This window comes from Martes martes (genome assembly GCF_963455335.1).
Source record: "Martes martes genome assembly, chromosome: 13".
NCBI classification, from domain to species: Eukaryota; Metazoa; Chordata; class Mammalia; order Carnivora; family Mustelidae; genus Martes; species Martes martes.
The window spans coordinates 83155606-83169979 of record NC_137901.1 but is presented as its reverse complement, the minus strand read 5'-3'; the positions used below and the strand labels follow the sequence as shown (position 1 = coordinate 83169979).

At 49.1% G+C, this 14374-nt stretch overlaps 1 protein-coding gene across 2 annotated transcripts in view; it reads left to right on the top strand.

Moving 5' to 3' along the window:
* RPH3A (rabphilin 3A) overlaps positions 1–14374 on the top strand; it is a gene marked incomplete at both ends in the record, with an annotated part of 65285 nt that overhangs the window by 42885 nt on the left and 8026 nt on the right. For both annotated transcript variants that reach the window (XM_080821971.1, XM_080821970.1), the window contains 5 exons: positions 2584–2658; positions 4099–4208; positions 9674–9800; positions 13242–13298; positions 14009–14163. In XM_080821971.1, the coding sequence (XP_080678097.1) occupies positions 2584–2658; positions 4099–4208; positions 9674–9800; positions 13242–13298; positions 14009–14163 (524 nt within the window). The remainder of the gene's footprint in view (positions 1–2583; positions 2659–4098; positions 4209–9673; positions 9801–13241; positions 13299–14008; positions 14164–14374) is intronic.

The window sequence follows — 14374 nt, the reverse complement described above, 5'->3', positions numbered from 1 at the left end:
CCATGAATGTTTCCTTTGGAGGACTTCCTTCGGGGGGTGGGCCGGGGGGTTTCACTGGGCTGTAGCTGCCTCCCAGGAGTGGAGGCAGCCGCCAGTCAAGGGCAGAGCTGAAATTGGCCAGGCCACGTCTGCAGCCTCTGGAGGGACTGAAGCAGAGGGGCTTCCTGGCAGTGATGCCAGCCTGACTTGGTGGCTAACAGGCCTACCCAGTGGCTCCTTGTGCTCCTATGACTGTCGGGCTGGAGCAGCAGCCAGAGGCAGGGGCGGGGGAGGGGCACCCATTGTTGCCGGTACTGGGACATCTCCATGCTGCGGGCTCCAGGGGGAGTGATCCAGCTCAACTCCGGACCCCAAGGAGAGCTGGATGATGCCAGCGCCCATTCCGGAAAGTACTGACTGGAGGCCCCCCCCCCTCACCCCCCTGCTGCAAGCCTGGCCCATGTGGAAGCAGAAGCAAGGCTTAGGAAGCAGACTTCCTGGGTTCAAACACTAGCTCCATTGCTCCCAGCTGTGTGATTTGGGGAAAGTTACTCAACCTCTCTGAGCCCCAGTGTGCCATTTGTAAATCTGGGACAATAATGTGCCTCTCCCATAAGGATGACAGAGTATCAAGTGTGAGGCGGTCACACATTCCTGTTTGCCTGGGACAGTCCTTAGCCAATCCCTGTGACCTCGCTGGAATAATGAAAAGCTCCCGTTTTTGCTCACAATATGTCCTGGTTTGGATGATAAATGAGGCTAACACTTAGCACAACTCCTGGATCAACACGCCCAGGGCACGTCTTCAGCAGGTTTTGCTGAGCACCTGTTCTGTATCAGTGCCTGTAGCGAGCGCTTACATGCCCCAGGAGCACAGTGAGCTCAGCACATTCATTGGCTCTGGTCATCCTCCTGGAAACCTTGGAGGTAGGGACCATTATTAGCCCCATTGTACAAATGGGGAAACTGAGTATCAGCAAAGTAAAGCCTGAGGTCACACAGCTGGTAGGGGTGGAGCTGATTTGCATCCAGATGTAATGGTTTTGCTTTCTGCCCATTCATTCAGTCCCCTCCTTCAGCTCCAGCCATGGGGGAAAGCTACACCATCACCACCCATCAAGACTGGGTACAGAAAACCCACCTGCTCTCGGGCTGGGTGGGTGACAGATACGAACAAAGTGTGTGAGATGTTCGGCTGTGGGATTAGCTTTGGTAAACTGGCATGAGCCGCCTCAAACAGAGATGTTCAAGTTCAGATTTTAAAAGCATGGTGTCTGCCAGTTTGCAGCCTTGGCAATCCCCAGTAGTCATTCCAGAAATGTCCATTATATGCCTACTCTGTACCAGGCACTTCCTAAAAGCTGGGGATCCTAGCATGAGCTAGAACTGGGCCCTGCCTTCACGGACTTCATATTGGGGAAATGGCCAAGAGACTGTGGCCGTGGCATTTCCTGAGTATTATAGGCTTTCCACGATGATTTCATTCCGCTTAATCTTCACAGCAACTTATGAGGAAGGTTCTGTCATCATTCCCATTTTACAGATGGCAAAACTGCGGCACAGAGATTAAGTGACTTGCCCAGATCACATACCCAGGAAGTGGCAGAGATGGGATTTGAGCCCAGGAAGTCCTGCTCAAGAGTCTGTGCTCTTACCCATGAGGCCATTCTGCCAGCTTTCCCCCTTGTCCCCCACTTTGTGGCACCCTCTCCCCATTGTCCACACCCACTAGTGCCAGACCCAGAGCTCACCCTTCACAGGTGAGGTCTCAGTTAATCCCCCAAGAACCCCATGAACAGGGGCTGCAAACAGTCCCACTGAACAGATGGGGAAACTGAGGCCACAAAGATGCATGGCGTTGGGATTAGTACTATGAGAGAGGATAGCAGGAGGCTAGAGGTGGGAACACCTGCCCAGCCCTAGCATAGGACGTTGGACAGAGTATGTCTGGGCCCCAGGAATTTGGGGTTTTGCTCATATTAACAAGCCCAGTTTAATTACTACCCCAGAAAAACTCCCTTCCCCCATGGTGTTTCACTCAAGCCTCATTCAAGCCCAGGGGGCGGGGGCCAGACAGATACTGTGTTCCCCATTTTATGGATGGAAAAACTGAGGTCTCCAAAATGAGTGTGGGGCCAGGGCCAGAACTCAGGCCCCCTTTCCCCAGCTGCTCCTCCTCTCCCATCGTTGTTCTGGAACATTTCCTTCCATGCTAAGAACAACAGTCCAGCCTTGATGCAGAATTCATTGTGCATCAGGCTCTGTGCCCAGCACTTCACAGGTAGAACCATGTTTAAGTCTTACCACTCTGTGAAGCAGGTATTCTTATCCCCTTGGACAGATGAGGAAAATGAGGCTCAGAGAGGTTAAAGAACTTGCCTAAAGTCACACAGCTGGGAAGTAACATGGCCAGGCTCCAAACCCCGTTTGCCTGATTCCAGCATTCTTCCCAGCATACTTCATTTCCCTCCTCTGTCTTTGGAAGAGGAAGCACACGGGTGGACCGATGGGCAGGACAGATGCCAGGGGCTGTGCCCATTGCCTGTGACAGCTGAGCGCCAGGCCCTCCCAAGGCCCTCCATGCTGTTGCCTTTTCTGTCGCAGGGACTGAAGCCCATGGATTCCAATGGCTTGGCTGATCCCTACGTGAAGCTGCATCTCCTGCCGGGAGCCAGCAAGGTACCATATGGCCTGGACCTCTCAGCAGACTGGGCACATGGGCCCTGGCAGGCACCCATGGTTCCCAGTTCAGAGCCTAAAATAGCCCCCCTAACTGGGCCCAAACGCCCCTCGTTCCTGAGTGGCAAAGTCCTTGCAAGGGGTATGGGGTAGACCATGAGTTACTCCCCTTCGAGGGGCAGGTGCTCTGCCTATGTCTCCAACCAAGAAATGGGGGCTCCAGGGAGCTGCCGAAGGCCAAGAGAGAAGCAGAGGCCCCAATTAGGCCATCCGCCTGCTCAGATACCTTCAGTGGCTCCCCAGTGCTGACCGTGGCTCACCTCCCCCACCCACTTTATGTCCCATCCAAATGCTTCTCCTCTCCAAAGAGAAATGAATAACTCTCTCCAGGCCGTAGTGCTAAGCACCTGAGAAAATGTTTGTTACGGAGCAAAGATGCACTGCTGCCCCGCCCACCTTTCTCTCCCCAGCCAGCTTGCTCACCTCCGTATCTCTACCTTGCTCTGGGGGGGGGACAGTGGAGTTAATTCTCCTCTCTTTGGATGGACCCACTCAGAGCACATGGCTAGAAATGAAAGGGTGCTTTCTTGGATTTTATGTTCTGCTTTGTTGTGTTAATTTGACATGCATGTCCCCAAAACAAGGGTGACCGTACACTTGGTTGCATGATCTTGGGAAAATGGCCATTAAAATTCTATGCAAGTATGAAATGCCCCATGACACAAAGAGGACACACATGTATGCATTCACATACACACTGTCTCTCACTTTTTCTTTCTTTGGATCAAGAAAGGAGAGTCCCTCTCCTGGACATGGCCAAACTGTGAAGTGTTTGGCCACTATTCTTTCTGACCCGCCAGTGACATTTGCTTCTCCTCAACACTCTCTTCTTTGCTCACACCCAAATCCAAACTGGCTTTGCCAAAGTGTCCAGTGAGTCATTTACATGTTAGTATGAATTAGATTTGCTACCAGGCCACCTCTTCTGGATATAGTGCATTTTTAGCTGTCTTTCTTAGAGTAAAATGAAAACCTTGTCCCTTAAGGACTTTTAGGCATGGAGGATGCTATTTGGGGAGACAAAAGAAACCATTTCAATACCTCTCAGAAATTGTTTTTTCACTGCCTATATGTGGGTGAATCTTTATTTCTGGCTTTCTGACCTATAAATCACTTTTTTTCCCCTCATGCTTTCTAATCTTAATGGAAAGTTCAAAGAGAGGGCTCTGCACATGGAGGGAGGGGTGGCCCAGTGCCCAGTACTGATGACGGCTGTAGCAGCATGGGGTGTGCCCTCCACTCACTGAGAGCATGCATTTGGGAGCAACTGGGCCCCCAGACACTTGTAAGGGGAGCGGACTCCTATATCAACCCAAAGGATGGGGCTGTAGGGCTGGCTTCCCACCAAGGCAGGTGTCTGTCTATCTCTCTGGGCTCTAGTCCAACAAGCTTCGTACAAAAACTCTGCGGAACACCCGGAACCCCGTCTGGAATGAGACCCTTGTCTATCACGGCATCACAGACGAGGACATGCAGAGGAAGACGCTCAGGTACCTGTGGGTGAACAGGGAGGAGACTGAGGCCGGGCAAATGGGGAAGAGGGGCCGGAGCCACTCTTGAAAACATATCTGCATAGTTTCTTTCTTTCTTTTTTACCTCTACAAAAACAACATATGTTTCTGGTAGAGACTTTTGAAAATACAGATAAAATTCTTAACATCTTGGTGTCTGGTTCAGGTTATACATGTATGTGTGTGTGTGTGTGTGTGTATACAATGTGTGCAAACGTTTCTTATAAAATGAAGTGTTCTAAACACAGATCATTCTAATAATTAATCAGCCTCTCAACAGCATATCGATGCCATTTTATATTCTTTATATTCTTCTACAGTATTCTGTTAAATTGCATTTTTAATTATGTAAGTAATAAGCAAATACACGTTTCTTGTAAAAAAAAAAAACCTACAGAGAAGGCAAAGCTCCTTCTAAATGTTAGTCCCCCGGGTGCCTGGGTGATTCAGTCGGTTAAGCATCTGCCTTCGGCTCAAGTCACGATCCCAGGGTCCTGGGATTGAGCCCTGAGCCCCTGGTCAGCGGGGCTGATCCCTGCTCAACGGGGAGTCTGCTTCTCCCTCTCCCTCTGCCCCTCTCCCCTGCTTACTCTCTTTCCTGCTCTCTCTCTTTCCCCTGCGCACTCACTCTCTCTCTCAAATAAATAAAAACAATCTTTTTTAAAATTAAAAAAAAATGTCAGTCCCCTCCACGAGCCTGGGTCCACTCCCTCCCTCTGTGAGTGTGTGCCTATTCTTACTACTGCTTACAACCTAGAAAGTACCATGCTGTATAGATCTGGAACTTGCCTTTTCTCTTAACATTGTATCTTAGAGTTATAGCCACGGGAAGACATTTAGATCTGCCAAATATTTGACTGCTTCAGCGTGTTATGCAGAACGATTAATCACAAATTTTAAAGAATGTTTTATCATTAAATATTACAACTGTACAGAAAAGTGTAAACATAATAAAACAAACATCCATAAACTCAGCACTCAGTCTTTTTTTAAAATTTAATTTAATTTTTTCAGTGTTCCAAGATTCATTGTTTATGCACCACACCCAGTGCTCCATGTAGTCCGTGCCCTTCCAGGCTCACCCATTCCCCCACTCCCCTCCCCTCCAAAACCCTCAGTTTGTTTCTCAGAGTCCACAGTCTCTCATGGTTCGTCTCCCCCTCCGATTTCCCCCAGTTCACTTTTCTTTTCCTTCTAATGTCCTCCGTGTTATTCCTTATGCTCCACAAGTAAGTGAAACCACATGATAATTGACTCTCTCTGCTTGACTTATTTCACTCAGCATAATCTCCTCCAGTCCCGTCCATGTTGATACAAAAGTTGGGTCTTCATCCTTTCTGATGGCTGAGTAATGTTCCATGGTATATATGGACCACATCTTCCTTATCCATTCATCGCTGAAGGGCATCTTGTCTCTTTCCAGTTTGGTGATTATGGCCATGGCTGCTATGAACATTGGGGTACAGATGATCCTTCTTTTCACTACATCTGTATCTTTGGTGTAAATACCCAGTAGCAGCACTTCGTCTTTTAGAAAATCTTAATATTTTGCTGCATGTTCTTCAGCTTTTAAAATTGATATTATTTCCAAGAAAGAAAGCATTACAGATGCAGACCAAAGCTCCTATCATATCCCCCCACCATCCCTCCTTCTCTTCTTCCCCTACTCAGAGCAAAACGCACACTGAATTGTATGGCTATCATTCCCAAGCATGTTTTAGACTTCAGCTACATGATTCTGTATCTATAAAAATGATGGCATTGTCTGGCATGTTTTTAAATTTCTTAAAAGATTTATTTATTAGAGAGAGAGAGTGAGCAGCAAGGAGGGACAGAGGGAGAGGGAGAATCTCAAGCAGATTCCCCACTGAGCTGCAGGGGCCCACATGGGGCTCGATCTGTCCCGGGATCAAGAGTCAGACACTTGGGGTGCCTGGGTGGCTCAGTGGGTTAAGCCACTGCCTTCAGCTCAGGTCATGATCTCAGGGTCCTGGGATCAAGCCCTGCATCAGGCTCTCTGCTCAGCAGGAAGACTGCTTCCCCCCTCTCTCTGCCTGCCTCTCTGCCTGCTTGTGATCTCTGTCTGTCAAATAAATAAATAAAATCTTAAAAAAAAAAAAAAAGAATCAGGCACTTAACCCAACTGAGCCACCCAGGCGCCCCAGGCCTGTTTTAAATTTTATGTAAATGGTATCAGTTTCTTCAGCCAGGATCCTGTGGAAGGACGTCTAGGTTGTTCCCAGCTTCTCTCTTTTACAAAGTTGCGACGAGCTCTTTACACTTTCTTGTGTACATACTAGTGTCTCCTTAGGATAGAAGCCAAAAGGGAGTGTTTGTTGGATCATAGTGGATGTTTTTGTTTGTTTGTTGTTCTTTTACAAGTCATACAAACTGCTTTTCACATTGGCTGTTCCACGTCCATTCCCACCAGCTACACTGTTATTTTAAGAAAGCATTTTTGGGGTGCCTGGGTGGCTCAGTGGGTTAAGCCTCTGCCTTTGGCTCAGGTCATGATCTCAGGGTCCTGGGATCGAGCCCCACATCGGGCTCTCTGCTCAGCAGGAAACCTGCTTCTCCCTTTCTCTCTCTGCCTGCCTCTCTGCCTACTTGTGATCTCTCTCTCTGTGTCAAATAAATAAATAAAATCTTTTTAAAAAAACATTTTTATTGCAGGGTAACAGCCACTTAGGAAAATGCACACATAAAAACTGTACAGATTGATGAGTTTTTACAAAGTGAACACTCTGGGGTCTGGGAACAGAACATTCCCAGACCACAGACACCCTGTCCCTGGTACTGTCCCTCTAGTGAGGAACACCCCCCCCCCCGCAGGGTATTCACAACCCTGACACGCAAAGGACAATGAACTCAGTCTGGCTTTGTACTTTACATAAAGGGAATGGTACAGCGTGACTCTTTCCTGTCTTTTCACTTAATATTGTATTTGTGATACTTGCCCAAGTTGTTGTGTGTGGAGTTGTAGATTGTTGATTCTTGTCACTCTTTATTTTTTTAAGATTTATTCATTTATTTTAGAGAGAGAGAGAACACGCACACGGTGGGGCGGGGGGGAGGGTGGTGAGGGGCAGAGGGTGAGGAAGAGAGAGAATCCCAAGCAGACTCCTTGCTGAGCACAGAGCCTGATGCAGGGCTTGATCCCACGACCCTGAGATCATGACCTGAGCCGAAGTCAAGAGTTGGAGGCTCAGCCCACTGAGCCACCCAGTGTGCCCAATTTTACCTCTCTTTAGTATCCCTTTGTGCGACTGTACTAGTTTCCTTTATCTGTTCTACTATTAATGGACATTTGGTTGGTTTCCCTTTGGGACTATTATAGTAGTACCGCTAGGAACATTCTAGTGACGTTGTATTACGCGTGCTTTTCTTCGCAGGAGTGTAATGGGAGACTCCTAGTGTAGGTGTATGCTCGGCTTTAGTAGAAAATGACAGTTTTCCGTAGGGATTGTACCAGATGACTCTCCTACCAGCAACGTATGAGAGTCCCCATTCGTTCACAGCCTCATTAGCACGTTGTCGTTCTGGCCGTTCTGGTGGGTGTGTAGTGGCATTGCGTTATGGTCTTGCCTTTCCCTGATGACCAATTACAACACTGTTTTCCATGTTATATTCTTATGGTTGTTTCATGATTTCTCTTAAGTATCCCCTATTATGGAATACATATGTTATTTGAAACAACACAGTGATAAACGCCTTTGTAGTTAAGGATTTTTGCACTTCTTATGTCTTTGAGATAAATTCCTAGAACTGGCATTATTGGTTCAGAAATGATGATCCTTGGATGCCTGAGTGGCTCAATGGGTTAAGCCTCTACCTTCGGCTCAGGTCGTGATCTCAGGATCCTGGGATCGAACCCCACATCGGGCTCTCTGCTCGGCAGGGAGCCTGCTTCCCCCCCGCCCCGCCTGCCTCTCTGCCTACTTGTGGTCTCTCTCTGTCAAATAAATAAAATCTTTTTAAAAAAATGATGGTCCTTAAGTCTTTGGAGACACATGACCATGCAGAGGGAGGAGATTGGTCACAGGCTCACTAGCCAAGCAGAGAAAGCTTGTTTTCCCAGTCCTAACCAGTGTAGGGCCCAGCCATGGGGGTGCCCTGGCTCTCCAGCGCTTTGAACATTGTTCAGCAAATGTTGATGGCCAAGGGGGAAGATACCGTTGGTCCCTGCCTCCCATGCCTCAGGGGGACGCATCCTTCCTCCCCTTTGGTGTCTGTCAGGATGAATTATCATGCCATGACTGGTCCTTTTCGTCTCCCGAGGGACCTTTCTCTGACCTGCCCTTTCTGTGTGTACCTCTTCCTACTCACTGCTGTTCGGAGCAGATAACCAGGGACAATATAGTGTTTGAGGATTCACAGAGATCTGGATTCATATCCTGGTTCTGCCTCTTACCAGGGAAAAATTATTCTACCTCTCTGGCCCCCAGCCTCCACTCTAAAGTGAGAAACTCACATGTTTGCAGGGAGAACACATTAAAGGAAGAGAGGCTGACTACATTTCCTGGCCCAACTTGGCAGAAGATGATGCGTAGATGGCCATAAAGCATTCCTTAGCTGCTGGGGAACTACAAATCAAAACCGTAGTGAGATACTATTGCTGAAAGACTAAAATTAAAGACCGACAAAATCAAAGTTAGCAAAAATGAAGAGCAGCCAGAACCAGCGTGGCTGGCTGGTGGGGGTAAAATGGGTGGAACCACTCTGGAAAACTGGAAGTTTCTACTGAAGCTAAACATATGTGTAGCCCGGAACTCAGCATGTCCACCCCTAGGAAGATACACAGTAGAAATACATCCATGTGTGTACAAAAGACTCAGACAGGAGTGTTCTCTGGCAGCTTTATTCATCATAGCTCAAAGCTAGAAATTGGCCCAAACCAAATGTCCATCAGTAGCAGAAGTATTCTGGGATGATTACACAATGGAATACTATACAGCCGTGAAAAGGACACGTTCTTGTAGACACAGGTGACACTCACCAACAATGCTGGGCAAAAGAAGACAAGTGTAAAAGAAGACATGCCATCTGGTTTTATGTATATGAGGGCCGCAAACAAGACAATAGGAATCTTGCAGAAGCCAAGAGAGTGGTTTTCATTAAGGGAGGTCAAGACTAGGAGGGAGCATGGAGGTCTTCCAGAGCCAGAATGTTAGAGATCTTGATCTGGGTGGTGGTTCCATCAGTGTCTGCATACGCAAAAGTTCAGCGGGCTATAAATTTAAGATGTGGGCATATTACTGCTTGGAAGTTACAGGGCAATAAAGAAGAAACATAAAGTAGCTGGCCTAGTGCTCAAGAAGTAGGAAATTGAAATATTCCTACTCTCCTTACCCATTCCCTGCCAGTTATCAATCATAGCTCTTGGTACATAGTATTTGCTCAATTTGGGCTCTTTGTTCTCTCCCCACCCCTGATACCGATTGCAGGATCTCTGTCTGTGATGAGGACAAATTTGGCCATAATGAGTTTATCGGTGAGACCAGATTTTCACTCAAGAAACTGAAGCCCAACCAGAAGAAGAACTTCAATATCTGTCTGGAGCGGGTGATCCCGGTGAGCACCTTTGCCCCGAGGGTGCGATGGGAGAGAAGGATTTGGGGGCTGGGGGCTTTCCTCTGGGCCTGCAAAGGGGGTGATCTGCAGGGTGTCTGACAGTAGGGGCAGGAGGGAGATTTCAGATCAGAGCGTGGGGGTTGGCATCCCAGCCCTGCCTTTTACCAACCCTGTGTCGGCATCAATTCTGACCTCAGAATCCTCCGTGGTGAAACTGGGAAGGGCAGCGTGCTACGGCAGTGTGGCCTGCCTGGGTTCAAAGCCCAGCTCTGCCACTTCCCTGTTCCCCGGCCTTGGCCAAGAGTCTGAACTCTCCTGATCCTTGTTTTTCTTGTCTACAAAATGGACTTTCTAACATCACCTGCGCCAGAGGAGGGTTGCATGAAAGATAGAATCAGGACAGAACCTAGTGTCTAATAAGCACTCATAAATTAACCGTGTGTTACCGTGGAAAATAATGCTGGCTGGCCCACTTGTCAGTCACGAGTTCATAAAGCATTGTGCAGAGCGACAGGAGACAAGGTCACGTACTGCTTAAGAGCACGGGCTCTGGAGCCAGACTCCCTGGGTCTGAATCTCAGGCTCTGCCATGTATTATTTATTTAACCTCTTTTTAAACCAAATTATTTTATTTTACTTATTTATTTATTATTTTATTTATATTTTACTTTATTTTAACCAAATTATTTGACCTCTCTAGGCCTTAGTTTTCTCATCTGCAAAATGGTATCATGTAGTAAGTACGAGCTTCATAAGGTCCTTTAAGGATTAGTGTGCGATCCCATATACAGCGTCAGAGCTATGACCCCTCGGTGTGGTACTCGCCTTTTAGGACAGAACAGGAACCACACCGAGGCTCTCCAGTTGGGCCATTCCTCAGAATCAACTGGAGATTTTTATTTTTCTTTTTTAAAGTTTAATGTATTTTAATAACAAACTTACAGGAACAGCACAAGAGACAGACAACATTAAAAACATGTATTTGCAGGCAGGACAACTCAATTAGAAGAGTGTAGTGAAGATCTATCCCGTCACTGGGATCCACTGTATGATAAAAATGCCACAAACTGGGGCACCTGGGTGGCTCAGTGGGTTAAAGCCTCTGCCTTCGGCTCAGGTCATGATCCCAGGGTCCTGGGATCGAGCCCCACATCGAGCTCTCTGCTCAGTGGGGAGCCTGCTTCTCCCTCTCTCTCTGCCTTCCTCTCTGCCTACTTGTGATCTCTGTCTCTCAAATAAATAAATAAAATCTTTAAAAAAAAAATACCAGTCCCCCAACAACACAAATTTTAAAAAAAATGCCACAAACTCCAATTAGCTGCCATTGATAGGAAATTTCCTTGTTTAAAAAAAAAAAAAAAAAACAAATGCTGGCATTGTCCAGAAAAAATGTAGCAGGTTTATTGATCATGGTTATAAAGTTGAACCTGCTGAGAACTGTCCACACATACTAACTTGCATTCATGCCTTAGGTCCCCACATTTGTTAAAAACTCACACACAGATGAAAACAGAAACCGTGCCAATACCTGACTTCTGTCCCATTTTTCCACTGGCAGTCATCACTTAGGTAACTTTTGACTCCAGGGAAGAAAAAATACCTAACTACCGATAACAGGAAGACATTTTTTTTTTAAGATTGAAACATTTTCCCTCCTAGTGGAGTCTCAAGGACCTTTCCACGTGTGTGGCGTGCTCGCAGGATGTCTCTGGCACAGTCGTTACACGTTTGGCATGGAGACCACACACAGCGGTGTCTTTATAAAGATCCCACAGGGAGGCCTCCCTGGCCTCCTGCAAAGCCCCCAGAGCTGCACTCTGGACACGCAGATCAGTTTTGCTGTCCTGAGCACCTGCCCGCCCCAGACGCTGCAAAGGAAGTTTGTGTATCCAAAGTTCAGTGCATTTCTGATAACATCTGATTTCACGGCACCAGGCTTGTAATGATGAGGTTTGTTCAGCCCTTCGGTAGAGGGCACGGTCCGGTGGGCCGTGTGAGCCCCGGCCCCGGAGACCTCCTCACTTCCCCTCCTTCCCCGTGGCTGCTGCTGCCGAAGCCCAAAGCACTAGCACTGGAGTTAGCGAGCGAGCGATGGCGGCCCAGCAGCGGCAGCAAACCCAGTTCCCAACTTGAGGTTTTTAAACCAGAGCTTTACAGACTCAGATCTGTGGGGGTCTCCGTGGAGATCCTGACTTAATGAGGTACAGTGGGACCCAGCCATCTGCTTTCAGAGATAATCGAATCGGCCCCTTTTACCTATGGGCCACCTTGGGCCCAGAGAGGGGAGCGGGCAGCCAAGGTCACGCCACAAGTCAGTGGCTGTGCTCTCAGGCACCGGCCAGAGCCCAGCCCTCCAGCAGCCACCAGGGTGCCTGCTCCCTCGGGCAGCGGGCCAGCTTCCCCGTGGGGACGCCATTGCGGGCAGGAGGGGAAATCCTGCAGCATCCTCCCACCAGATGGCCGGCCGGAGGATGGAGTATCTATGTGCCACACCGTCTTTGTATATAGCACTGGCAAAAGAGCAAGACAGGACAAGGGAAATTGCAAGGAGCAATTTACACCAAGCATCAGGCTCCAAATAAATCATTACGGGCAATCCTAAGAGTGAGGCGTTTCCTCTGGGTCTTTTCCTGTGACAGCTGCTGCTCCCAGCCCCTTCTCCCATCCCTCACCCAGTGAGTCCAGTTGGTCAGGACTGTGGCCAGGCCCCCATCTGGGTTTTCAGCTCCGGAGTTTGCCTTTCTTGCTGTGAGGGATGCAGCCAGCTCCAGAGGCACGAAGGTGGCAGGACAGGCAGAGGCCCGGTGTAGCCACAGGACCCTCCTCTTTTGTTCTTTGCCCTTAACCATCCCACTACCAGTTACCCCCATGTGCCCCACCAAGGACAGGGGCCTCGTCAGTGCCTCCCCTCCCCTCTGGATCCCAGTTTTCCTTATCCCTAAAGTGGGGAGGTTGGACTCAGCCGGGGGTTTTCACATAGTGTTCCCCAGAGCGCTAGAATCCCACAAAAGGACCTTAGGAGCCACAGGGGAAGAAGTACCTGGTGGCTCAGACCCCAAAACCCCTATGCCACTTCTACCAGAGCAGATGAAAGCTTACCTGTTTTGTGTGTGTTGGGGGGTGGGGTCCTGCCACTTGGTGGCTGTGTGACCTTGGACAAGTGGTTTAACCACTCTGATCCTCAGTGTCCTCATCTGTAAAATGGGTTGTTAATATACCCTATATCATAGGCTGGTGTGCATTCACATGGTCTGCCAAATGGTTAATGTTATGTAAGTTTTATCTAAAAGGGGAAGAGCTGGAGGACCACAGAAGCTTGGAGGGCCCACCCTCACGGGTCTGGATGCTGATGGAAGGGTGAGGGTTTTCTGGTCCTTCTTGTGCAGGGAGATGAGCCTCACAGACTCATGGTATCTTTCCTTTCTGTTTCCTTCCTCTAAGATGAAGCGTGCTGGAACCACTGGGTCAGCCCGAGGCATGGCCCTTTATGAGGAGGAGGTGAGCATTGAGTGGGTATCGAAGCCACAGTCGGGGTCCACCATCTCTTTCCACTCTTGCCTAGCGCCTTCCTTCTTTCTCCTAAAACCACTTGCCTGTCAGTTTACCACAAGAGGGGTGCCCTTGTGCCCAAGGCATTAGAACACGAGACCCAGGGGATGCTCCTCCCACCTGGACCCCCCACCTTGAGCAGTGGCCCCCACCACCCCCTCACCCCCAGGACACACCCTCGAGTTCCCCTGCTTGTTGGCTAAGCTCTGCTGGCAGTTCTGCAGGACCAGAGCGATGTCAGTCTCCCTTTGTCCATGGGGACGTGGAGGCCGGGGTTAGACTACACCTCTGCACTCTTTGCCCAGGTCCCTCATGCCACCCCAGGGACTCTAATTATGAGAAGACTGGTTGACTGCAGCAAATCTGAGCTCAGAGTCAGACTGGAAGCAGGGTCTAGCCCTACCTATGGTCACTCAGGGCTCTGTCCAGGTCTAAGAGTAAAGTTCCCGCCCTAATGTGCCTCGGACTTTCACCCATGTTGGTATCACTGCTTGCTGGGCCCTGGAGACCAGGGGGCATCTGCTGTCCATGGTGCTGAGCACACTGGGGAGGGCCAGCTCTTCCTCCTCTCTACAGACTCCTCCCTAACACTAGCCATCCGTCCAGTCGCCTGGCCCCCTCCCCTTCCTAGACTGATACACCCTCTTCTCCTACTGCAGCAGGTGGAGCGTATTGGTGACATAGAGGAACGTGGCAAGATCCTGGTGTCCCTCATGTACAGCACACAGCAGGGAGGCCTCATCGTGGGCATCATACGCTGCGTGCACCTGGCCGCCATGGACGCCAACGGCTACTCAGATCCATTCGTCAAGCTGTGAGTCACTGGGACTCTGAGTGGACCCCAGAGAGGGTCCACTGCAAAGGGAGAACTAGGGAGAACTAGAGAGCTTCCCCAAGATGATTGAACACTGTGGCCCAGAGAAGGAAATGAGCCTGTCCAAGGTCATACCGCGAGATGGTGCCCAGAACTGGCTAGAGTGTGAGTCTGGCATCTCAGACAGTCAGATTGGTGTGTCACTTGCCCA